The 24970-nt window shown below is 37.5% G+C and overlaps 1 protein-coding gene across 1 annotated transcript; it reads right to left on the reverse strand.

Annotated features, from left to right (window-relative positions):
- Positions 1-490: 490 nt before the first annotated feature.
- On the reverse strand, positions 491-24970 carry afg3l2 (AFG3 like matrix AAA peptidase subunit 2). Its single transcript, XM_062980545.1, has 17 exons — positions 24764-24970; positions 22605-22707; positions 20964-21032; positions 18597-18715; positions 17495-17647; positions 16090-16164; positions 14242-14366; positions 13155-13428; positions 11882-12019; positions 10303-10456; positions 8990-9097; positions 8588-8713; positions 6928-7038; positions 5270-5385; positions 4096-4296; positions 2510-2704; positions 491-1319 (listed from the first exon to the last, which is right to left on the reverse strand). Exons 1-17 carry the CDS (start codon positions 24878-24880, stop codon positions 1077-1079), a joined length of 2427 nt encoding a protein of 808 aa, XP_062836615.1. The 5' UTR covers positions 24881-24970; the 3' UTR covers positions 491-1076.

A 24970-nucleotide genomic window follows, 5' to 3' on the forward strand; every position in this document is an offset into this window, starting at 1 on the left:
CTGTCAGACAATAGACACACTTATTTGTATTTTATTACTGGGTTCAAAGGACCTTTCCACAAGGGAACATAAAACCTCTGATTTCAGTTTAACCAAGCACAAGCAACTAACAAGCTCAACACTGGCATTTCTTGTTTGTTGGTATGCTACAACAAACAGATGCTTCTGTAATACGTTGATTCCACTAGAGAGCAGCTATTTTGGTATAACTTTTCCCTGGTATTTCTTTGGTGGCTCCAGTTACATCTTAACCCCACCCCACTCCCTGCTTAACAAGGAAATGTCAAACTTCTGAAAACTTCATCTCTAGCCGATCACCTTTGGGGGCACCTGCCTCCTTTGGGCAAGTTTTTATGCCCATTACATTTCCACCACTGTTGCAGACACCGCACATTTCTTTCTAGTGTCTCATAACTGCTGATTTTATTGACTGCTCCCAAACTATTTACAAAATAGAATACATTCATATGTTCAATATATTACAACTGCCTGTAGAAAAAAAACTTTATTAAAACTGCAATAATATAATTTAGATTTTACACATCATTATAACATAAATGGAAAAAACTCTCCTAGTTTCATGACTGATAATCACATTGGTTTTTTTAACTGCAAGGCAAAAGGGCCACATTTAAATAGGTGAATGAAAAGTGCCCACAGAAGAAAAGGCGTTTCATACATTATTTGGACTCCTGGTAAGTGCCAAAAATGCTCTTCCTGTATCAGAACAACTTGCATCTGATAGAGGGAGCTTAACACAGACGGGTGATTTTTCTGAGCTCTTTCATAAACTGATATTCTGTCATCTTAAGCATATCTTGTAATGGTCCAAACTTGCACAGTTTGGATATGAAACTGAAGTTACAAAGCTAGACTGACCTCAAGTGTAGTAGTCATGATAGCTCCAATTTTTTGTCAGGAGTTTTAACAAATAGCATGAATACTCTCATGTCAAATTCTTAAGAAGTCCACCTCCTTTCTAGCTCCAGCCTTGCCCGTTTCTGCAAAGCAGAGGACTGTGACTGTATGTCTCCAATCTCTTTCAGTGTTTGATGCAAAATCCACTATTTCAAGCACTAAAAAGGCATGTCTCCCGTAATCTGTCTCGCAATCTGTTCATCTGTGGTCTCCTCTTTCTCCTTTTCACGGTCTTTGTTCCAGTCTTTAAGGCCTTCTGGAAGGGAGGTGTCTTCATCTAAGCTCCCGGTGCCTTCAACAAACTCCTCATAGGTAGATTTTTCAGCAAATGGTCTGGGACCGAGCATTTTGACCATATCACTCTTATCCAAAACCTCCTTCTCCAGAAGTTGCAAAGCAACCTGAAACAAACACAATAAATTTTGCATAACAGGAAAAACAGTGGTCTGATTTTAACAGTTCACTAGGCTATGACGTAGAAGACTGTTTCTCTAACTGTGGGTTCTGACCCCAAATGGGGTCCCCTTGGTTCAATGTTGGGGTTACAAAAAATATAGCAGCAGGAACTGATATGACATATGTGTGTTTTGGGAGAGAGACAATTCTCACTGAATTCTTTATAACTGTCCGAATACTTAGAAGTCTGCTCAGGAGAGTTGATAGACTTTCTAGAACAGGGATGGACAGAAATTGTGGGAGCTGAAATCCAAAACACCTGGATGGCCGAAGTTTGCCCATGCTTGCTCTAGTACACAAATGTCGAACTCATTTTCATCGAGGGTCACATTCGCGTTTTGATTGCCTTCAAAGGCCCACTGAATTCATGGGCTGATGATCCATAGATGCAAAGGGCTAATTATAATTTTTATACAAATTGGGTCCCAAGATGCCATCAAATGAGAACTCCCATCACTTTTGAGAGATAACGAAAATGGCAATCCAACTGCACTTGTGACTCTCAGATTGGGGAAAGGTTAAAGGACATTTCAAAGACAGAGATCATATCCACAAAACTTGCATCTGAATTCAATACCCACTATCCTGACTAATCACAGCAAACTGCAGCCTTCCGGATGTTACTGTATTACAACCCCCATCAACTCTAGTCATAAAGTCTAATGATGAGGAATACGGGAGTTGTAGTCCAGCATCTGTAGGGCTACATAAAATGGCAAGGTGGGCCAGATTCGGGCCGAGGGCCTTGTGTTTGATACATGCAGACTAGAACAATATCTGAGACTACAATGTGAGCTGTAAAGTGGAAAGAAGAATCAGCAAAAAACCAATTCTCCTCCCTCTTTTTATAGTGAGGAGTTCCTGCTAGAATCTGCCCCTCTCTATCAAAAGAAAAAAAACATGTCCCTGTAGGGTCAAATTCAGTGTATAAAAGGAAAGGGGGGCAACTGAGTGCCAAATATTTGGAATAACTCCCTACAATCCATAACCATTCTGGATGGAATGAATGCAATCTGTAGTCTAAATTCATCAAGACCACCAAGAGTTGTGTACCTCTGATATCAAGATACTGTTTTTGCAACATGCTGATCTAAGAAACCTGCAATGATGTAAGTGTAAGCAAGACAACATATACCTTTTCAACCTCTGCTTTCTTTTCAGTCAGGAGGGATAGTGTCCGTTCGTACGCCGTATTAATAAGTATTCGCACCTCTTCATCAATCAACCTCGCAGTAGACTCACTGTATGGCTTTTCTAACACCATGTCCCCTTGTCGAGGAAGATCAAATGAGATCTGTCCTACTTTTTCATTCATTCCGAATTGAACAATCTGGGAAATGAATGGCATACAGTATCTATTTATTGGTGGAATTTCTATAGCATTTTAGCCAAGAATGATTCAGTTATAGAAAAAAACCCGTTACTCACCACAGAAATAACAATGTAGCTTTAGCCATCAAACCAGACCAGACACTACATGGTTAACATGGTATGAATATCAGCCAACATTAGCTTTTGGGCATCATTATGTTTATTTCTTAAAAGGCTCGTAAACTGAGTAAGAGTAATTTTACGATTGAAAATATGATCATGAACCATTACAGTTTAATATTATAAATGTACTGCATCAATAATTCCATCCTTTAAGTACAGTAGAGTCTCACTTATCCAACATAAACGGGCCGGCAGAACGTTGGATAAGCGAATATGTTGGATAATAAGGAGAGATTAAGGAGAAGCCTATTAAACATCAAGTCAGGTTATGATTTTACAAATTAAGGACCAAAACATCATGTTAGACAACAAATTTGACAGAAAAAGTAGTTCAATACACAGTAATGCTATGTAGTAATTACTGTATTTACAAATTTAGCACCAAAATATCACGATGTATTGAAAACATTGACTACAAAAATGTGTTGGATAATCCAGAACGTTGGATAAGCGAGTGTTGGATAAGTGAGACTCTACTGTATGTCTTAAATATAAGAATCTAATTCAGTGTTAGTCCTTACCACCTGTTCAATGAGATCCCAGAATTTTGTAAGTTGCAATTATTCCATTAATCAGGAATAACTGCTTTATTTCTAGACTTTAGATAAGGTATAGTAGAGTCTCGCTTATCCAACATTCTTTATTATCCAATGCAGTCTGTCTTTTAGTAGTCAGTGTTTTTGTAGTCAATGTTTTCAATGCATTGTGATGTTTTGGTCCTAAATTTGTAAATATGGTAATTACTACATAACATTACTGTGCATTGAACTGCTTTTTCTGTTGATTTATTGTAAAACCTGATGTTTTGGTGCTTAATTTATAAAATCATAATGTAATTTGACATTTAATTGGCTTTTCTTTAATCCCTCCTTATTATCTAACATGTTCGCATATCCATCATTCTGCTGGCCCATTTATGTTGGATAAGCAAGACTCTGCTGTAAGAATCGTAACAAACTTTATGCATACAATGTAAGATAAAATTTGCATTGCAATTTACCAATACTAACTTTCTGATGGAGAAACACAGTATGCTCCAGAATATAGAAAAAAATGGAACATATCCACCTAAAATAACTTCATAGTGATTTCGTTGAATAAAAACATATGACTCAACTAAGTATAAAAAATGGTAGAAACCAGCAATATGCACAAACAATAGTTTGGTATGTCTTATGTTCTACAAATACCAAGTTGCTGGAGAGATGTAGGGTGGGAAATATATACCTGAGCATATGCGCTCTGTGTAACCTTTCTTAGATCGTCTTGTGCCCCGGTTGTAATCCTTCCAAAGAAGATTTGCTCTGACACGCGTCCTCCCAACGTCATACACATCCTGTCAAGCAGCTGCTCTTTGGTGTACAAATACTGCTCTTTTGGCAAATACTGAGCATAACCCAGGCCTTTGCCACGGGGAATAATAGACACCTTGGGCCAGATGGGAAACAAAGATATTTAGCTATACACAATTGCAACAGTGGCTTTTACAGTTCCTTCACAAAACAGTTATTCCTACAAAGAGGAAAACAATTAGTGGCTGCCACAATATTTATTTATTTTGTTTGTTTGTTTTAAAAAAGAATAAACAAGAACATCAAACTAGTGTTATATTGTGGGGACCTCAGGTCTTAAGAGTATGGACTTTCAGAAAAGCATCGTTAGATAGATAGACAGATAGGCAAGAATAATCAACATGCAAACAAGTTTTTCAAGGTTATATTTTTAAAATTGTGAGATTTATTAATTAGAAAAAATGTCATTAACCTACTACAATTAAGTACCTTATTGTACACATTACAAACACAAAAACAAAACATGAATAAATACACTTGCAGAAAACAGAAAACTAGCAGACAGAAAAAAAACAAACTGCTAATCTATGAACCTCTCATTCTTTATCTGCTGGGTGTATTTCTTACTAATCCACCCCCTTTATATTATGTTTTATAGCCACATTTCTACATTTAATGACATTTTTACATGAAAATTCCTTGTTTGTCCCAAACTAGGTAATGATATGTTGCCGACGGCTTTCATGGCCGGAATCACTGGGTTGTTGTGAGTTATCTGGGCTGTATAGCCATGTTCCAGAAGCATTCCCTTCTGATGTTTCGCCTACATCTAGGGCAGGTAATATAACTATAATAAACCCCACTTGCCCAGTTTCCAACAGACCTCATAACCTCTGAGGATGACTGCCATAGATGTGGGTGAAACGTCAGGAGAGAATGCTTCTGGAACATGGCCATACAGGTAATGGTAGTTTCTCTGTCCAGACTAAATATGTTTGTAGATAATGAAAAGATTTCTTTTGTGCAACAAAGGGAGGAGCAAATAATCTATATTATTAAGCTAATGTAAGATCACACAGATGTGAATGCTTTTTATGACGTCGATGTACCTTCAGAAGTGGATCAGCATGTTCCAGAAACCATCCTGCCACTGCATGGCCGGCTTCATGATATGCTACTGTCTTTTTCTCCTCTGGTTGTAATACTTGGGTCTTTTTTTCTAAACCTGTGATTTAAAAAAACAAACAAAAAAAAACCAGAGTAAATCCTTTACTGTTGTGGTGCCCTTCTCAGGAGGAATGTGGGTTAATTTTGGAGAAGCAGAATTAATTTTGTTTTTCAAGAAAAAAAATTCAGAGTGCTAAATAATAATGATAATAATAATAATAATAATAATAATAATAATAATAATAATGGGTTGCTGTGAGTTTTCCGGGCTGTAATGACCATGCAGCCTGGAAAACTCACAGCAATCCAGTGATTCTGGCTATGAAAGCCTTTGACAACACAACAACAACAACAACAATTGATTCAACACATCTGATTTAAAAATATTGAAAGTTTTATGTGGAAATTATTTTTCTAGAATATCTACAATACTTTAAAGAAAATAGTACATAATTTCCATCCATTTTTAAAAAGTGACTACATCTGAAAAAAATGCTACTTTTAAAATGTATATTTTAGGTGCACCCTAATTTCAGTACCACCGCCATCAACTAAAATAGGTAAGATACACCAACGATTCCAAAATGCAATCATTTTAATGATGTTTATATAGGAAAAATATGGGTCTTAGAATTGAAGAAATACAGTATCTTAAATACAATTTTTGTAGGATTTATTTATTTTATTTATTTACAGTATTTATATTCCGCCCTTCTCACCCCGAAGGGGACTCAGGGCGGATCACATTATAACACACATAGGGCAAACATTCAATGCCCATAAACACATCAAACAGAGACTGAGAGACACACGCAGAGGCAAGTTAACGTTCTTCTGAGGGGATGTTCGATTCTGGCCACAGGGGGGAGCAGCTGCTTCATCATCCACACTGACGGCACTTCCTCATTCCAGGTCGTAAATTAGTTAATCTTGCCCCCCCACTTATAAGTGGTACCTTATCTCCTACTTGATAGATGCAACTATCTTTCGGGTTGCTAGGTCAGCAACGAGCAGGGGCTATTTTTTTTTTTAATTGACGGGTGCTCACCCCGCCACGGGCTGGCCTCGAACTCATGACCTCATGGTCAGAGTGATTTAAGGCAGCTGCTCAACAGCCCGGCCCCTGTGATGCTAGGATACAGCTTAAACAGAGTTATACCTGATATAGCAACAGCTTAACCTTCGTTTGTTGTGATATAACTATAGTACTTTCAAGGCTGATACACTCATTCTCTGCACAATTTATCAGTCCCATTTCAAGCTGAGAAAAAATCTGACTCAGCTGAACATTGTTCACTAAATATGAATGTTAGCGTCTCCTCAGAAAAGTAGATTACAGAAATTATTTTCCTTCTCCCCTTGGTGTAACTCATGCACAAGAAACAATTACAAAGAATACTATAATTTAATGGGGCACCAGCTCTTTAATATTCACGGTATCCTATTGCGTTAAAGCAGAAGATATCACCCTTGTTATTGATTGTATAACTTTACTGTGTTTCAATTATATTCAAAGCACTCATAGAAACATAAGAAATGAACAAAAGAATTAAAAAACAAACATGACTGGTAATGAAATTATAATACATTTTTGCCTCACCTCCTATTACTCTTTCAATGGCTTGCTCAAAGTGCTTTTGGTTTATGGAATCTGAAAGATGTCTGGCAGCAATTAAGGCAGCTTCATTACATACATTTGCTATATCAGCACCTAAAGCAAAAAAAAGTCAATGATAAAAGCTATTTATATTATTTACCAGTTATCACAATGAATATTCCCATTGATTTGAAGGGGCAAAACAATATTTCAAGGGGAAAATGGCAAATCAAAAACTATCCTCTAGTAAGAATAATGGGAAAGTAATGGGAATGTATGCAGTATAAGTTAAGCAAGGGAGCCATTGTTCTCAGTCTACAAGACCTGAACAGGCCTTTTGATAACAGGGTGACTTGGAGGTCTCACATTCATAAGCTGAAGTTGACCTAATATATCAAAGTGCACCATTGGTGAAATTCTCCCATCTGTGAAGCTTGTTGAAATGCTTTAGAGGTTTTAATTTGATAAGATATCAAGAGAACCATCATTCTCTTTTAACTCACATTCACAGAGTGACCATAAGTGGAAGTCAACTTGAGAGACAGACAGACAAAGGACAAATTGATGGCCAGAACGATTTCAGAGATGTCCAGTGGAGGCCTGGGCACACCTCACCCCTCCAGGTGTTTGGACGAGCTGTTAGGAATTGTAAGCTGATGTCCAAAACACCTGGAGGGTCAAAGTTTGCCCAGAACTGCTAGTGGTTTATTGGATTTTATTTTGTTCGATTCCTGCCTTAGTGTTGCATCATAAATAATTCCAAAAGAGAAATTATGGGGTTCTGGAGGAAGGGAGGCAAACAGTTCAAGAAAGGTCTCCACCCCACTCTTCACCTCACTGAATTATGCAATTAAGCAATCCTCTAGCAAGTAATAAAAACAATGCATTCGTCCATCGTTAAAGTTTTTTTAACAAGTTGTGCAAAGCCAGCTCCCACTGTAGAGAGAGATAAAAACGTTTGTATCCTAGAATGCGTAGGATACTGTTTCTTTGTTAGAATGGGACAATCGTCTCCTCTTTCGCTTGTGAGAGTGTCAGCGCTTTTTAGACCAAGGAAGAAGACATTTAAAGTAAAAGCAGACCAGCAATTTGATCTTTAGCCTTAGTCCAGGCCAGGAAACCAGTCCACTGGAGCAACATCCAGGTCACTGTGTGGATTCCAGTTACCAAAGACAGCTATAATCATCTCAAGGGATGTGAGCTCTTTTTATGTTTTATTGTTGCATCCCTTTCAACACCCTCTCTACAACCATTAACCATAATTTCGGTGCATTTCTGACTTAAGTTTCATTTTGAAAGCCTTTGAGCCTAGTTGGCCAGAACTGAGTGGATCAGGGCCCTAGAATTGTTACAAATCTTCTGCTATATATATGTGGAGGGCAATTTTCTGGGAGGGAGGACCCCTGTTATTCTGAAAAAGTTCCCAAGTTAGAAGGAGAGCCTCTATTGGCAAAGGATTCCCCTTCAGAATATTGCCTTACTATGCTGTGATTTTGATAAGGGAAAAGCTATTTCTTCTTCCACCCCCCTTCCCCTGCTTACGTCAACTGTGTCTGTTCAACAGGATTCCTTAACAGGGTTTAGGACATCACTGAATGTCAATTTCACTGCCGTTTTTTAAAAAGCGTACTATTATACAGTAGCTGTTGTACAGAATACCTACCTGAAAACCCAGGTGTAAGTGATGCAAGTTTTCGTGCTAAATTATCTCTATCCAAGCTAGCATCTAACTTCAGAGGTCTAAGGTGAACTTTGAAAATAGATGCTCTGCCCTTGATATCTGGTGGCCCTTGAAGAAAATAAAGGAAAAAAAGACATTTAAAATGTGCTTTTGAAAATAGTTGCAATAGCTGTTTTTACTTGTTCCAGTGACTTGGGTGCAGTATTAGGTCTTTTAGACAGATACTACTAGCAACAGATTGATAGTACAACTAGCAACCCCACCTTGCTGGTTATAAGATGGTACAGGTACATGATGGCTCATCTCTCAGTTGCTTTCTGCAAAATTCATATATTTAAGCTGATCTCTTTATAAAGTCAACTACCACAGTGGAGAACAGCTTACCAATGAAGATCTGCCTATCAAAACGACCTGGTCTCATCAGTGCAGGATCTAGGATATCTGGTCTATTGGTGCCTGCCAATATAACTACATTTGTTGTGGTATTAAAACCTGTGGGCAGAACAAAAAAATAATCAAAATAGAAGTATTATGTATATATTCCTTACTAGCAAATGCTTTCTTGTCAAAACAACCCTAATGAATTTGATGCATGTTTATTTGAGTGTGTTCTAGTGAGGAGATTGTTTCCGTCCAATAATTAACCTAAAATGTCTCATGTTAGTCCAATATATCACAGGTTTACACTGAAAATACCTATGCCAACAGCAGTCATGCCACTATGTGAGCAAGTCAATGGCAAAGAATGAGGAGGAAGTACAAAACAGTTACAATGAAAGCTTTATAGCACAAGCATTAGTTCAATCGTTTTTTTCAACATTCTGAGACAACTTAGTATCCACTGTATATACAAATATATTTGTTAGGTTTCAAAAACTGAGTAAAGTATTCTGTGAACTCTAAACTTGTGTCAACAGAGACTTTCTGCTTCTGTTTAGAATTGCAAAATCTTTATAATCAGTATGTCATTTGTTAAATTTGAAAGATGGAGAAATGCAATCTGTGAAATGAAATGTTTTGTTTCTGCCTAGAATTAGAGAATCTTTGCACTCGGATCTTAAAAGCTGGAAGTATTGTGTATAATGTATTCCAAAGGCTAGAAAGTTATATTTGTACTTTTTTTGGTAAAGGTTTACATGTATGGCATTTTTGCTTGGACGGTTATCACCTTTAAGTAATTAGAGAGTCTGCAATGTTGGTCAACCATTACAGGGACTCAAAATTAAATATACAAATAAAACATTTTTTACTTATTAATAAAAAGACAGGGATTTTTATATTCAACTCTTCTCTGAAGATTAAGGTGTTACTCACCAAGTTATTAAATAAGGCAACAGGAAAAGAGCACAGACACTTCAACAACTGAATATCTTATTCTAATTTATAAGAACTAAGCAAAATTACAAGGCTTTGAAGTGTTAGAAATATTTTGGATAAAAACTGGTTTCATCTAACTACGGTCAAGAACATGACTGATTAAGTAGTACTGCTCTAATTAGTATCTCCCAGGATCTCATTACTACTACTTTACACAGGTACCAACAATCCCTTGATTTGCTATTATTCTTTGTTACAACTTCTATGTCATCAAAACAACCTTCTTGATACTAACTAGACAATTTCTTTACAATTGTAGTATTACTTTCATATAAAAGCAGTGACACACACTATAAGATTTCAGAAGCAAAAATAGTTACCATCCATTTCTACCAACAGTTGATTGAGTGTATTTTCTTGTTCACTCTGCCCTCCAAAGTTACCCCGTCCTCTCTTCCTTCCTACAGCGTCTATTTCATCAATGAACAGAATGCAAGGGGCGTTTTTACGAGCCAGGACAAATAAATCCCGGACCTTTACAAGAAGAACAAAAGATACATGCAATCATGTAATGCTACACAACACGCTGTTCAATCAATTCTACTGAGCAGATTACATGGCTATGTTTTTTCAACAAAAATATTTCCTTTCCATTTGAACAAATAACTGTGTTCAACACGTTATAAAATAAATTGGCTGTTGGGATTTTAAAAGCTCAAAAGGAAAACTCTAGGAAGCATTAAAAGGTTTTTGTATCTGTGTAAGAAACAATTATTTTGTGCTTGGAAAAGCCAGCAATATGTAAGAGCAAGAACTGTAGATCTTGGTTCAAGTGCTATTTCTAGCAACAAAAGACAAAAGTTGGGTGCACTTAATGGATAATATCATATCTGGATAAATTGTGAGGTTGGCTCTCAAGAGGTTTCCTAAAGTGTCAGCTTACTACACTTCACATCCCATTTGCCTTTCCATGTGGTGAAACTGTGAGTAGTATGCGTGTGGGGGAGTATAGCCTCCTTCCTGCTTATGAAGATCTGTCTCCAAGTCTATCTTACTTTCCCAAGGGTCGTCGTTTGTGGAGCATTTTTGAGCCGTCAGAGAATTACATGGGAGAAAAGGGTGGATTTGGGACTCAATGGCCCTGAAGTTTTCCTCCACTCTTTTACTGCTACTAAAGAGGCAGGGCTTCAATTAAAAAGGCGAGAGGTCCCATATGTATCCATAGGGACATTTGCATGACATTCTTGCACATTATCATAGAGGACCATTACAGCTTTTGTTTCATGTGCTTAATGAAAAGCATCTGTGTTCCTGTTGAATTCTTTGCAGTCTTCTTCATCTATACAAAACTCATCATATTCAAAGCATCCTTCATGGTATGACCTTCAGGTAGACATTTCTAGCACTGTGTGTTACAAATTTGTGATGGCCAACTTGAAAATTTCAAAAGAAACACACTACTTGTGTAAGTAATGCTTCGCACCACATACACTAATTCCTTTTATTTCAAATCTGAAATATCTATTTCTCAATTCATTTGAAACTCATGTTTTGAACAGTATATTTTACTTTTCCTAACTGTAGTGTTCTGGAGATCAGTTAGCCAGAAGGTACTATTTCACTCCTGACTTCTTTTGCTATTAATACATGGACAAAAATATTAATGTTAATATGTGGTCTTATTTTAATAATCATGAAGTTCATCACCCCAAATATTGGAAAATAATATAAACATTTCTTATAGCTCAGAATACAATCAGAGGGAATTATAATTCTACAATATTACAGCAGAATGGAAGTTACAGTTATCTATCAGAATAGCTTGTAGCCAGTGATTGGAGAACTATGATTTGCATAATTACCAAAGTGTAGTGCCTTATTTCGTCTTTGGCCTACCAACCTGGATAGCATCCTTTTAATAAGCGACGCTGCACTAACAGAGCAGAACCACAGACTTACTCTTGCAGGACCCACGCCAACAAACATCTCTAGGAATTCAGACCCATTGACTGTAATGAAGGGGACATTGGCCTCTCCAGCTGTTGCTTTCGCTAGGAGAGTTTTCCCTGTGCCAGGAGGCCCTGTCAGAATAGCTCCCTGAAAGAAAAGACACAGGGAGATAAAATATAACAATAGTAGTGAAGACATGCATAAACACCATGCTTTTCCCCCCATATGATAAATTGGTTTTATTAAGGAATTACAAAGCATATGGAGTTCTTTTTTTTTTTAACTGAAGTCTAATTCTGCATCAAACCTAGATATTTAGGATTTATTCTAGAATGACTCAACTCTGCATAATACAATATAATTTAATTCATATGTGTAATGTAAAATTTAATGACAGTCTGAATGCAAATGAAAAATAAAGTAACACGGCGTTCAATAAGAATCCAAAGATTTTACTCAGAATTTACTAAAGGTGCCTCTTTAGTGTAGAAAGAATGCAGTTTAACACCACTTTAACTGTCATGGCTCAAAGATACGGAATCATTGACAGTTGCAGTTCTACAAGGTTTTTTCCCTTCTCTACCAAAGTACAACTCCAAGGATTCCATAGCATTAAGCCTAGTCAATTTAATTTTTTTATTCTATTTCTATTTTAATGCATGTATTTGTATTTTATTTTAATCCATTAACTATGTATTTTAATATATGTATCTTATGGTGGTGTGGTGTGTTGCATTGTTTAATTATGATTTTTAAATGACTGAATTGCTGTTGTGTTTTTTACATGTTTATGGTGATGTACATTAACGGCATTGTGCCCCACACTGAGCTGTAAGGAGAGGAGGGTAATAAAGATTTTTATTGTTGTTGTTGCTGCTGCAGCTAAAATGGTGTCAAACCGCATATTAATTATGCAGCCTAGATTCACCTTTAAAAAATTATTCTAAACTAATTCTTGGTGGTTTTCAAAATAGTATTAAGAAGTTGTGCAAACTATACACACACACACAAAAGAACAAGTGCTCCCTGCCTCTTACTGAAAAAAGAAGCAAAGTAAATGCCATTAGATTATAAAAGGAAGATAGATAAGATATAAAGTTCACATGCTAGCAAGGCTTTCTTTTCTTGAACATATCCAAAAAACACTTCGCCATCACAACCCCACCTGACCTATGGCTATGATTTGGGAGAATTAAAAATGCCCTTAAATTTGGTGTTGCTAGTTTTGTTAAATAAGGAAGAGAACTTTATTATAATAAATACATAACTGGAAATATCTCACCTTTGGGATCTTGGCTCCAAGATCTTGATACTGTTTTGGATTTTTTAGAAAGTTCACAAACTCCATGATCTCTAATTTAGCTTCCTCACAGCCAGCTACATCTTTGAACTTCACGTCAATCTCATCCTTTAGGACTTTGGCTGTTGTTTCGCCCACACTGAAGAGCCCACCCATTCCCCGCCCTGTCCTGCCCATTCCTGCCGGGCCTCTTCTTAGCGTATACAGCAGAAAGCCAACTATAAGGACTGTGGGCAACATGCTCAGAAGAAATGAGCTAAAAACAAGAGTAAAAGGTAAATGTTAGTAACTAGCTAACTTGCAACAAAAAACTGGGAGATATACAAACATACAAAAGAAACTGTATTTGCATCTTATGAGCAGCTGCACTTAGTGAAGTTAAATTTGCTACGGCAACTAAAAAGAATAAATAGTTTATAGAATATTTATGATCTACAACGCAATGAATACAAAAATATTTCAGCTTAGGAAGCAATATTCGAACGTGGCTTTTATTTATATTTAAATACAAAGTGGATTATTGAACATAAAAGCAAATATTCATATTGTTAATTACAAAACTCTTTAAAACCAGACATTTACAAATCAATTTGCCAAAAAAAGTGTCCCTAAAGGATTTTCAGCAGCATATACTCCTTCCCCTGAACTTTCATTTGCAAAGTAGTTTGGATAAGATGTGAAGTAACATTCCATAAAAGGAATACTTTACAAATGAAACATTCTGTTTGGTGTAAACCTAAATAGCGATTTTTATCTGAGCCAGTATTTGAAATAGATTGAAGAGAAATCTTGGATGATCCCAAGGGAGTAACGGTGCACTTTACAGAATGCATGCTTCAAGGATGAAACCCTTGTGGAAACATTTCTCTGATTTCAGAGGTCATGACTCAGAGACTTCTCTGTGAAATCCATCTTCCATCCCAATACATAGTCAACTCAAACCTTCTCAGGAGATCAATGATACTAATTTTTACAGCGGAACCTACAGACATTCATTATCAATATTTCTATCTTTTAAAGATAGCATGAAATAAATTCCATTGTGATTTCTATGACTGAAAAGACTTACCCATCACTCTCTGCTGAGTACACTACAGGTAGCCTATTTTCCCCTTCAATGCCCATCTCAAGCTGTGCAGTTTCCAAATTCCGCTCAAAGGTGTCCACACTTCCAATATTAAACCAGACATATTGCTGTCAAAGCAAAAACAAAAAAGACAGTCCCTCAGTTTCAGAAATTAAAATTAATCTGAACCACACAGAAACAAAAAATTAATTTTAAAAAGACAAATGGTTTTATAAAATGAGACAATACCCACACTTAGCTTATCATATCAACTAGGCACCGCTTTTGAAACTACTTACAGAATAATTTTAGTTGTATTGTTTACATTTACTTTTTCTGAATATGGAAACGTGGAATTATTTCATCAAATAAGCTTAACTAATGTAGTTCCTTTTTAGCATCAGAAAAAGACATATAATTATTGCCAGATTATTTTCTAACTGCTGTCTTTATACTTTGGCTAGATTTTATGGCTTCTATATTTTTAATATAGGATTTTTATTTGCTATTATTCTGACAGTGTACACCATGCTGGAGGTCTTGCAGTGATAGGCAATAATCATAAAGATATTACAGGAAAATAAGTGTATAAAGGTTTAACTATAAGTTCTACATTTATATTTTGTTCTCAGGTTCCTTCTTTTCTTCCTTTTGGAAAAGGGATTGTCAAACCCAGGATTATTGTAGTACACTCCTGCACATTGTACTCATCTGCAAACATATTTTATGTCTTGTCTCAAAACAAAATTAATAATAGATAGCCATAACTCTTACTGTACAATAACTAGGACAAAACTTTGTTTAGAGTTTTCAGGATTTGTAGAGCTGGAAAATTCCAACCACCCTGTTGAGAGTAGCCCAGGACTTCCTGTCCACCATGAAAACTATGTGCCTGTCCCAAGTGGTATCTGATCTTACTCATACTGCTAGGCATACTCTGGATGTCATTTTCTGTGATGGTGATCTGGGGGTCGGAGAACTATAGTTCATCATCATGGATGAGTCCCTACGTGGTAGGAGTTTGGACTTCGTGGGACTCAAAAGTTTCTAGGAGGAAATAATCTATTAGGATGGTCCTCCTGAAGAAGCTTATGGATCCAAAGTGATTTCTGATTGTTCTTGAGTATCTTCCTGCCATCTTGGCAGGAAATTCTGTCAAAGTTCTGGTCTAGTCTGAAGGCTGGTGATGTTGAAACCAGTGAGAAGGAATGGCCCTGAGTCTTTGGCAATTCAGGCAGCAAAGGCAAACTTCTTCCCTGACTTTACTGCATCTATAAAGAGCTGGCCAGTGGAGCCGTTTTGGGAAGTCAGGGGTCTTTTAGATGCAGGCCCAAGAGAGAAAACTCCAGAGCTCTCAAGGGTCTGCTGTGAACAGTCTGTCTGGCATTCTGCAATTAAACTGCTCTGATTTGCTCTGATTTGGATGCTGAATTGACAAAGATCTGGCAGATGTAACTTTGCCCCTCTTTTTGTGCAGTAATAATGGATACTCTTCGGTGCCTGCAATTTAGAGCTAGATTTCAGATAGTGGTTGCTTAGGCTCAATATTTTAAACAATCGAACAAGGAAATGCTGTAAATGCAAGAACATTTAATGGAACATGTTAAATGTTTTACCATGTAATCCACCTCAAAAACATGTGGGTATACCAATATTCTCTGGGGAAACATAGGAATCCTGAAACTGAATGATCGCATTCAGTTTTTGGTCATTTATTTACAAAGAGAAAGAGTTTAATTGTACTGCTCAACATTTGCTAACACAGTGTCTATTTCAATTAAAGCAATGTCCACAGTTCTGAATGATTTGCATTTCCTTGTGGCATTTAGTCAACTGAAAAATTAAATTTACCCCCTCCATTGGTGACTTTCCTGGTGTAAAGACAACTCTAACAAAGCGCTTGTTCACCACTTCTAGCTTGTCCACCTATGAGAACACAGACAAAATTATGAATGGTTACCAATATTATTTCCTTGAACAAGATAGCATTTATTTCCCCTTTGCAAACTTATTTACACTATGGCAGAAATGCATTCAAGGTAGAGCTATCCTCGCCCAGAAACAAAACACAAAAAAGTTGTTTTTTTAATCTGTATTCACCACTAACCCATGTAATGCAAAACGCCATTAAGAATGAGAGGGTAACAAAAAAGAAAAAAAAGAATGAGAGGGAAAAAGACAGAACAATAGCAATAGATTCATGTCTTGAAATATGATACTACAACCCCATCATACAATAGCAGTAGAGAAACTGAAAATACTGAAGTTGTGTAAGGAAACTAATTTTTCTGTGTGCTTAAAATCCACCCCAAAATATTGTATTTCTCTAGACAGATTCTTTCAGAAGAAAAATTCAGGCTGAGAAAAAAAACTGGATGCAGGGTGACCAACTTATGGAGGGAAATGAGCCTGTAGCACCCCCTACCTTTGCACTGCCATCTACACCAGTGGCCTGTGCTCCCAGTGCATGGCAACATCCTATGTTTCAAGGCACAGGTCTCTGAGGACCAAATTTCTCATTATCTGAAGGCTGCTTTTCAGACCAAATTATTCAGATCTGAGTGTAGGCAATGGTGCTTTTTCCAAATTTGGGTAATGTCACTTAACTTCTGAGATCAAGCAATCAGCTCCAACTTAGTTAACAACTCATACATACTGCTCAGTTTTATTTGGAGAACATTTAGAGCAGAGCTTTCCAAATTGTGTGTTGTGACACATTAGTGTAACGGATGCAGTGTGTAGGTGTGTGTACAAACATATTAAGAAACCTCTGAATGTGTAAAATAAGCAGTAAGTCCTATTTTTAAGATATATATATACACATGCATGGTTTTCCTGAGATAGGTTGTGTTCTATACATTTCATTGTTGTAATTTATGTATGTGTCTATATCTCTTATAAGGAGATGCTTGTAAAACTGAATTGCCATGTCACAAAGTGATACATGTCTTAAAAGTGTGTCACCAACATGATTTTTTTATCTTGCCCAATCAGTTTTATTGCTCTAATCCGGAATTTAAGTGGGAAAAATGCAGCCCTCAATATGTTGTTGGCAACAGCCCTTGCCAGGATAGCCAATGAATGCTGAGGTACACTGGGAACTGTAGTTCAACAATAACTGGAAGGCCACATAATTCCTACCTTTACTCTAGATCAATCTGTGTTGCTTGAGCTGAGAAATGAAACCTTATCCAGTGCTGAATGATAAGCTTTCATTTGAAAGCTGAATGATAAGCTTTCATCCAATGTTACTTACTACTCCTTTGGAAAGATAGTTGTTGACAAAGTCTTTCCATGTGATTTCTCTCCCAGAATTCCTGAAGAAAAAATAGTATGTCACAGCAGCCCAGAAAATAGCTGTTCCCATGAAATAGAAACGGAACTCTTTGTCATCCCAAGGAAAGTCACCCTGAAAGAAAAATAGAGTAGGGGGAAAAAGATGTTAGATCAAGACAAAAGGTTCATGTGTGAATATTGTGTATTTTCTAATTTAACCACATAAAAGAACAGGCACATATTTTCAGATAACACATCCACTAAGCCAGTGGTTCTCAATCTGCGGGTCCCTAAGTGTTTTGGCCTACAACTCCCAGAAATCCCAGCCAGTTTACCAGCTGTTAGGATTTCTGGGAGTTGAAGGCCAAAACATCTGGCAACCCGCAGTTTGAGAACCACTACACTAAGCTGTTCCTATAAATTTCATTGCAGAGGAGACATGATGGCCATGTATAAATATGTGATGTGAAGTCATAGAGAGGAGGGAGCAAGTTTGTTTTCTGCTGCCCTGGAGACTAGGACGTGGAACAACAGCTTCAAACTACAGGAAAAGAGATTCCACCTGAAGATCAGGAAGAACTTCCTAACTGTGAGAGCTGTTCAGCGGTGGAACTCTCTCTCCCCTAGAGTGTGGTGGTGACTCTTTCTTTGGAGGCATTTCTTTGGAGGCTGGATGGCCATCTGTCGAGGGTTCTTTGAATGCAATTTTCCTGCTTCTTGGCAGGGGGTTGGACTGGATGGCCCACAAAGTCTCTTCCAATTCTATTATTCTATGTGTAAGCAAGTGATGGACAGATTGAGCCACAGCTTGTGTTGAAGTGACTGGGGCTGCTGACTTTTGGAAGAGCCACATCCATGTCCTGAGTCAGCACTACTATGAGCTTAAATATCTACTGAGGCATAATACCCTTGACTTTATGTACATTTCAGTAACAGCATTTGAAACAAAAAACATTCTAGATAACACAACTACCGTAATTGTTTATTGAAAAGATACATTTATGATGTTATTTAATTGGAGCATTAAAAATAAGAGCAAAGCAAATTTACAACCAGCAACATTTAAAAACATGAATTGAGACCTTTTGCAATCTGGACCACCAGCCAGTATCTTCTTTCTTGCCACCTTTTTTCCCTCCACTTCCACTGCCTCCACTGCTACTCGTCCTAGAAGGTCGCTGGGAATTAGCTTGCTTTACATCTAAAAAAAGTACATACAATGCTACAAGTAGATGGATTGGTAAACCCAAAGACCAAACCCAAAGGATGCTAGCCAATGACTGCTCCTCATCCTGGAGAAACCTGACCAGCAGTGTGTCATAGGGGTCTGTCCTGGGCCCAATGCTGTTCAACATCTTTATTAATGAAATGACAGAATGGAGAGAATGCTTATGGAATTTTCAGATAGCACCAAGCTGGGAGGGATAACTAATACCCCAGAGGTCAGGATCAGAATCCAAGTGACCTTAAGAGATTAGAGAGCTGGACCGAAACTAATAAAACAAATAATTAGAGAGAGAAAAGTATGGACCTACACTCTGGCAATAAAAATGAAATGCACAGTTGTAAGATGGGTGACACCTGGCTCAACAACAGTCCATGTGAAAGGGATCTAGGAATCTTAGTAGACACAAGCTGAACATGAGTCAATTATGTGATATGACAGCTAAAAAACTCAATGTAATTCTGGGCTGCATCAATAGGCATATAGTGTCGATATCGAGGGAAGTCATAGTCCCATTCTATTCTGCTTTGGTCAGACCTCATCTGGAATACTGTGTCCAGTTCTGGGCACTGCCATTCAAGAAAGATATTGACAAGCTGGAAAGTGTCCAGAGAAGGGTGACTAAAATGATCAAAGGTTTGGAAACCAAGCCCTTTGAAGAACAGCTGAGGGAGCTGGGTATGTAAGCTTGGAGAAAAGAAGGCTTAGAGGTTTGATTGGATGACCCTTGTGACCTCTTCCAACTCTATTATTCTAAATTGCTTTAAAGACCAAAAATACTAAAAATGACATGAGAATCTCTGTGATGATCTTTGCTTCGTTGCTTCAGTACAAACTAGTTCTGCAAAACCATAATTTTACACAATATTAAGAAACATATTATTAGAAGAACCAGACAATGGTCAGCCACCAGCTTTTGCATATTCTATCCTATGCCACACTAAGGTATGACCCCCGCGTCCATAGGAATGGTACCCACATCTTATAAAATAGATATTTTTAAGTTCCTCCAGCATAACATGATGGTATTTTGAAGACAACAGTTCTCAATTTCAATAGGGTTCATTATTATCTAGGGTTTTCTGTATCCATGCAAAGTCCATGCATGGATATGCAGAGTTTTGAGAAATAACCAGAGCTTTGAGAAATTAAGGTTCTGGAAGAATTCCCTCTTGCCATGACATCAAAACATTATGAATTTCTCTACAATATTGAATGCCGATGGCAAGCTGCAGGTAAACAGAATATCATGATAATACAGTTCCAGGTCAATTCTATTGGACATCACACAGGGGCTAGTAATAATTTTCAACAGAAGTCACATATTTACTATAAACTGCAGCTTGGTTTTAGTATCTTGATCCTTACCACAGATGTTACAATACTTATTTATAGAAATGTCAATTAAGTACTTGGAGCATCCAGGAAATCACTATACCAGCATTAACATTATTTATTAAAATGTGCTGTGCTAGTTCCTAAGTGCTTGGAAAAAGAACAATAATAACGACGTAATATAATATTCACAAATAATGAGAGACTTTCAAGAAGTCAACCATGTGGAAACTGCCTGTGACTAGGGTGTCTCTGACAAATGCATTCTTTTACATTTAGATTCCAAATACTGCTTAGACAAGAGCCAATTTAGTGGAAAGATGTTCCATACTCAGTTCAGCTTTATTTCTAGCTTTAAGCATTCCTGTTTCACCTATTAACATCTTAGTAGGTAAATTCAAGGCATACACAAACATAAAATATTTCACACAGAGAAATCAAGATTATTATGATTTTCAGAAGCTAGCTTTGTTTAAGTTCTTTTATGTCATTTTACTTCCATTCAAATTTAAGCATTTAGGACCATTAAGATAAATAAAATCCAAATAATAGACAAAATGAGGGAAGTAAGTGAAGCCAGACTTTTACTAAAATGCCTAATGTATATTAGCCAAGAACTTTTAAGTTGAAAATTGAGACTGCAAACTCGAAATTCAGTATTATGTAAAGGAGTCACATAAGAAATTAGCTAAATTAAGCAAGGCACAACATGGAACTAAATCATAGGAAATTAATGGCATTTTGATAGTTACTTCCTCTAATTTAGATACTGAATTAATACATAGCCAGAGGGACTACTGAAATAAACCACATACTCTGTTTAAAGTAATCAAGATAGACAATAAACTTATTCTATATTCAGGCATCAAGTGAAACTACTTCTTGGTACCTTTGGTTTCTCCATCTGAACCTTTTGTGTCATTCGTTTTCTTCCCTTCAGGAAAATATTTCTCAAATCCTATTGAAAAAAAGTAGCATCAGTGAAATCCACTTGCACTGTATATGGAAAATGAGGCAATGCAGCAAGCAGGAATAAGAAGAGATGGAAGTGTGAGCTTTCTCTAAACAGAGAATCACAACAATTAAATTTTCCACCAAGTAACTTTGCCTTCCCCGAGAACTGCATTTCTAGAAGAATTCTAGTGCTGAATAATTTAAGCACAATTATGGCCTTGAATAGGGGAAAAGAAAGGAGAATGTGCCTGTTTGGGAAGAAAATAGGTTCCAGCTTAGCACAGATAAAACCAAGGGTAGAACATATTTTACTTGTGTATTCATGGGAATACAATGGCCAAAGAAAAATGTATCATCTGAATGAGAGATAAATGTAAAGAGAATGCTGGTGACTTGTGACAAAGTGGAAGAACGTTTTAAATGACAGGAGTAATTCTCTGTTGGGATGAAGATGCTGAGTGGGAGGAATGAGAAATGTAGACTATCTTTGAGAAAGAGGTGTTGAAAGTTAGTCTAAATTTGGCTATAGATCAATATATCCCCCCAACTTCTTTGGCCCTATCTACATTGATCATATAATGCAGTTTCAAACGGGTATTGAAGAAAGAGCTTTTGCTGTGGAGATAATTACATAGGAAATCCCATATTAAGGACTTCCTTTTGCGATCTTTTGTGGGAGTTTGTTGTTTGGCCATCACAGCTGAAGCTAACTAGCTTCAAACTGCATTAAATGGCCCATGTAGGTTGGGCCTTCAAGTTACAGATGTTAAGAAAAGCAAAACTACTAAATACAATTATTAGATTCTTTTGCAGGGTGTATAACTTTCCACATATAATAGCATAGTTGACAAAAGGCATTTTAAAGAAGGAAGTTTTTAAGATGAAGTCAGGGGATGCTGTGGTTTCAGCTACATGGATGGGTTTCTAATTGGTTTTAAAGGATTTAACTGTTTATTTTTAACACTGTTAAAGTTTAATTCTATTTTAATGCTTGTATATTTTTAGGTTTTTTAGAGAGATAAGGCTGCTTTTTTAGAGAGATAAGGCAAGATACAAATAATAATAATAATAATAATAATAATAATAATAATTTTGTAAAAAAAAAATATTGTCCCTGCAGTGGCCATTTTCTGCTGCCAAACAACCACAAATCAACTGTATTGAGAAGGCAATCGTTTCCATACCCTTACTGTAACAGTTGAAGAAACCAAAAGAACTGGATATACTCTACAAATCTGAGGCAGAAAAAATACAATTATTTTCTGACTTAAATCCTTTTACACCTTCTGAAACTGTCTTTCCTTTCTAGACCTGTAGCTGTCAAAATAAATGCCTACTTTCTTTAATCCCCCCCCCCCCCAAAAACAAGACGGAAAATACTCTTGAAGGCAGTTCATTAATCTCTAAAATCAGTTGCATCTTTTTAAAAAAATCAGCCACTCCAAATATAGATCTGGATAACTGAAAGCGCCAATCTTCAGTATCTCTCATTATCCAGAGTTAGTTCACATTAACATTTTTGTCAAGGCAGAACTTCATAATAAAGAGTGCATCAATATGATATCACAACTGTTACCTTTTGGAGGTTGGGAGAACAGTCTTCTATAAGCAGCAATGACATTTACAAAATCATCATTTTTTCTGTTTGTAGGAACTTGGGTAGCCACTTGGTCATGAAGCTGGAAAAAAACATGCTTAATATAAATTTCAAAGGCACTTTTAAGAATCATGTAATCACTACTGTATGCATACCTGACTGGAAATACAGTCTGCTGCTAGTTTCAATATATTCAGTACTGGGATTCCCTCCTAGTCATTATTACATAAGAGAGACACCTTCCCACTCTATCCCTTCAAACCACATTGACAGCTTATTCCTGTGCAGTGAAGGAATGGTGAAACATTTGTCCCTCCAGATTAAACTGCCATTTTTCTATGCTTTTGTATATGACCGGACTTAACACCAAAGTATTTTGTTCTCCTAGGGAGGCTTTGGAACCAAGCCGCAGCAGATACTGAAAGTGCATCCCATGCTTTCAAAACAAATGCATCTCCTGGCATCTGCTGGGTTTTTAAAAGAGGAGATGAATAGTTGAATGATGGGTTTGATGTGCTGGTAACAACACCAAAGCAAACAACAACAATTATTCTTCATGGTTAAGGCTGTTTTGTATTTAACAACTTGTGTAGCCACCATAATGAGTGACCCCATGAAGATAAGTAGACTGGCAGGCCATCTCTCTTCCACCAACCTACTTCTTTGGGGGGACTACATACAGAAAAAGCAGTGCCTACTTGTCCACAGCCAACCTAGACATGGATTGCACTGATTTTTAGGCAGACAGCTGGCTTATTCGCAGCTTCTATTGCACTTTAGGAATGTTTGTAATTTTATACTCTCACAATTTTATTAGTGGGATTTTATATATGCTGTTGTTTATATTTATGTCATTTTATTATACTTGTATATTTCTGTTTATATGTGGCACTTGGGGTGCTTCTGTGAGCCACCCCGAGTCCCTTTCGGGAGATGGTGGTGGGGTACAAATAAAGATTTATTATTATTATTATTATTATTATTATTATTATTATTAATGTCACTGTAGAATAAATGCAGTTTGGCATCACTTTACCTATCATGGCAGCATACTATGAACTCCTGGGAAATGTAATTTTATAAGGTATTTAGCCTTCTCTACTAAAGAGGTCTGGTGTCTGACCAAACTACAACACCCAGGATTCCATAGCAGTGAAAGTGGATTAATTCTATAGTGCAGCTGCACTCATGGAAGATGGGGAACAGAATAATCCATCTTTCTCCACAGTGAGAATGGAAATGTAAACTACTAGCTAAACTTTAAAACAATACTGCACAAGAACTTTATTATTACGTTTATTTAAGGCAGAATTAGCTTCAAGCAACACAAGAAGCCCTCAAGACCTCTTTGGCACAGGAGGCTGAACTGCAAATCCAGGAAGAACTCAGGGCCCTACCACATATAACCCAGGATATATAAAGGCAGATAATCCACAATATCTGCTTTGACCTGAGGCCCCTTCCACACAGCTGTATAAAATCCCACATTATCTGCTTTGAACTGGGTTATATGGCAGTGTGGACTCAGATAACCGAGTTCAAAGCAGACATTGTGGATCATCTGCTTTGATATTCGGGGCTATATGGCTGTGTGGAAGGGCCCGTCGTTATCTGAGTCCACAGTGCTGTATAATCCAGTTCAGTGTGGATTTTATATAGCTGTGTTGAAGGGGCCTCAGCTTCACCTCTGCTTTGGAACCCAGTAGGTCGTTTTATGTAACTCTTCTTTCAACCTCATTAAAAAACAAGGTAGGGAAAATAATAGCCTGCCTGAAAGCATTGTGTAATGATAAGAGGATAACGCAGGCATGGGGAAACTTGGGCCTTCTCTCCAGGTGTTTTGGACTTCAACTCCCACCATTCCTCACAGCCTCAGGCCCCTCAGGGCCTGAGGCTGTGAGGAATGGTGGGAGTTGAAGTCCAAAACACCTGGAGAGAAGGTCCAAGTTTCCCCATGCCTGGGATAATACATAAGGCATGCCCTGGCCCCATGCTATGGAATTATGGAACTTGCAGTTTAGTGGGGCACCAACACTCTGGGGCAGAGAAGGGGGTCAAAGCCTTGTAATACTACAACTCCCAGGATTCAACAGCCTTCAGCTATGGACGTCCTTGCCTTTCCTTCCCAAGGGACTCACCAGTCTTCGGGAGCTGGAAGGGGCTGCCAGGCCTCGGCCCCAGAGCAGTAGCTGAGCCCCGGCGGGAGCAGGGCGCCGGCAACAGCCCCGCGTCAACCAGAGGCAGCGGTGAGCCATGGCCGACGACCCAGGCCCTGAAGCCCACTCCTTCCCTCCTTCACACAGACACGCGGTGGGTGGGGCAAACCTGGCCACGCCCCCGCGCAG

This window comes from Anolis carolinensis, chromosome 4, assembly GCF_035594765.1.
Source record: "Anolis carolinensis isolate JA03-04 chromosome 4, rAnoCar3.1.pri, whole genome shotgun sequence".
Classification (NCBI taxonomy): Eukaryota; Metazoa; Chordata; class Lepidosauria; order Squamata; family Dactyloidae; genus Anolis; species Anolis carolinensis.

What these genes read in the sequence shown, in the direction of transcription:
- afg3l2 (XM_062980545.1), bottom strand. Translation starts at nt 24,880, where the DNA reads ATGGCTCACCGCTGCCTCTGGTTGACGCGGGGCTGTTGCCGGCGCCCT. An exon ending in GGTGGTCCAGATTGCAAAAG is followed by an intron (nt 17,648 to 18,596) that starts GTCTCAATTCAT and finishes TTTTTCTTTCAG; the next exon opens with GGTGACTTTCCTTGGGATGA. An exon ending in ACTATCTTTCCAAAGGAGTA is followed by an intron (nt 16,165 to 17,494) that starts GTAAGTAACATT and finishes GTGTTCTCATAG; the next exon opens with GTGGACAAGCTAGAAGTGGT.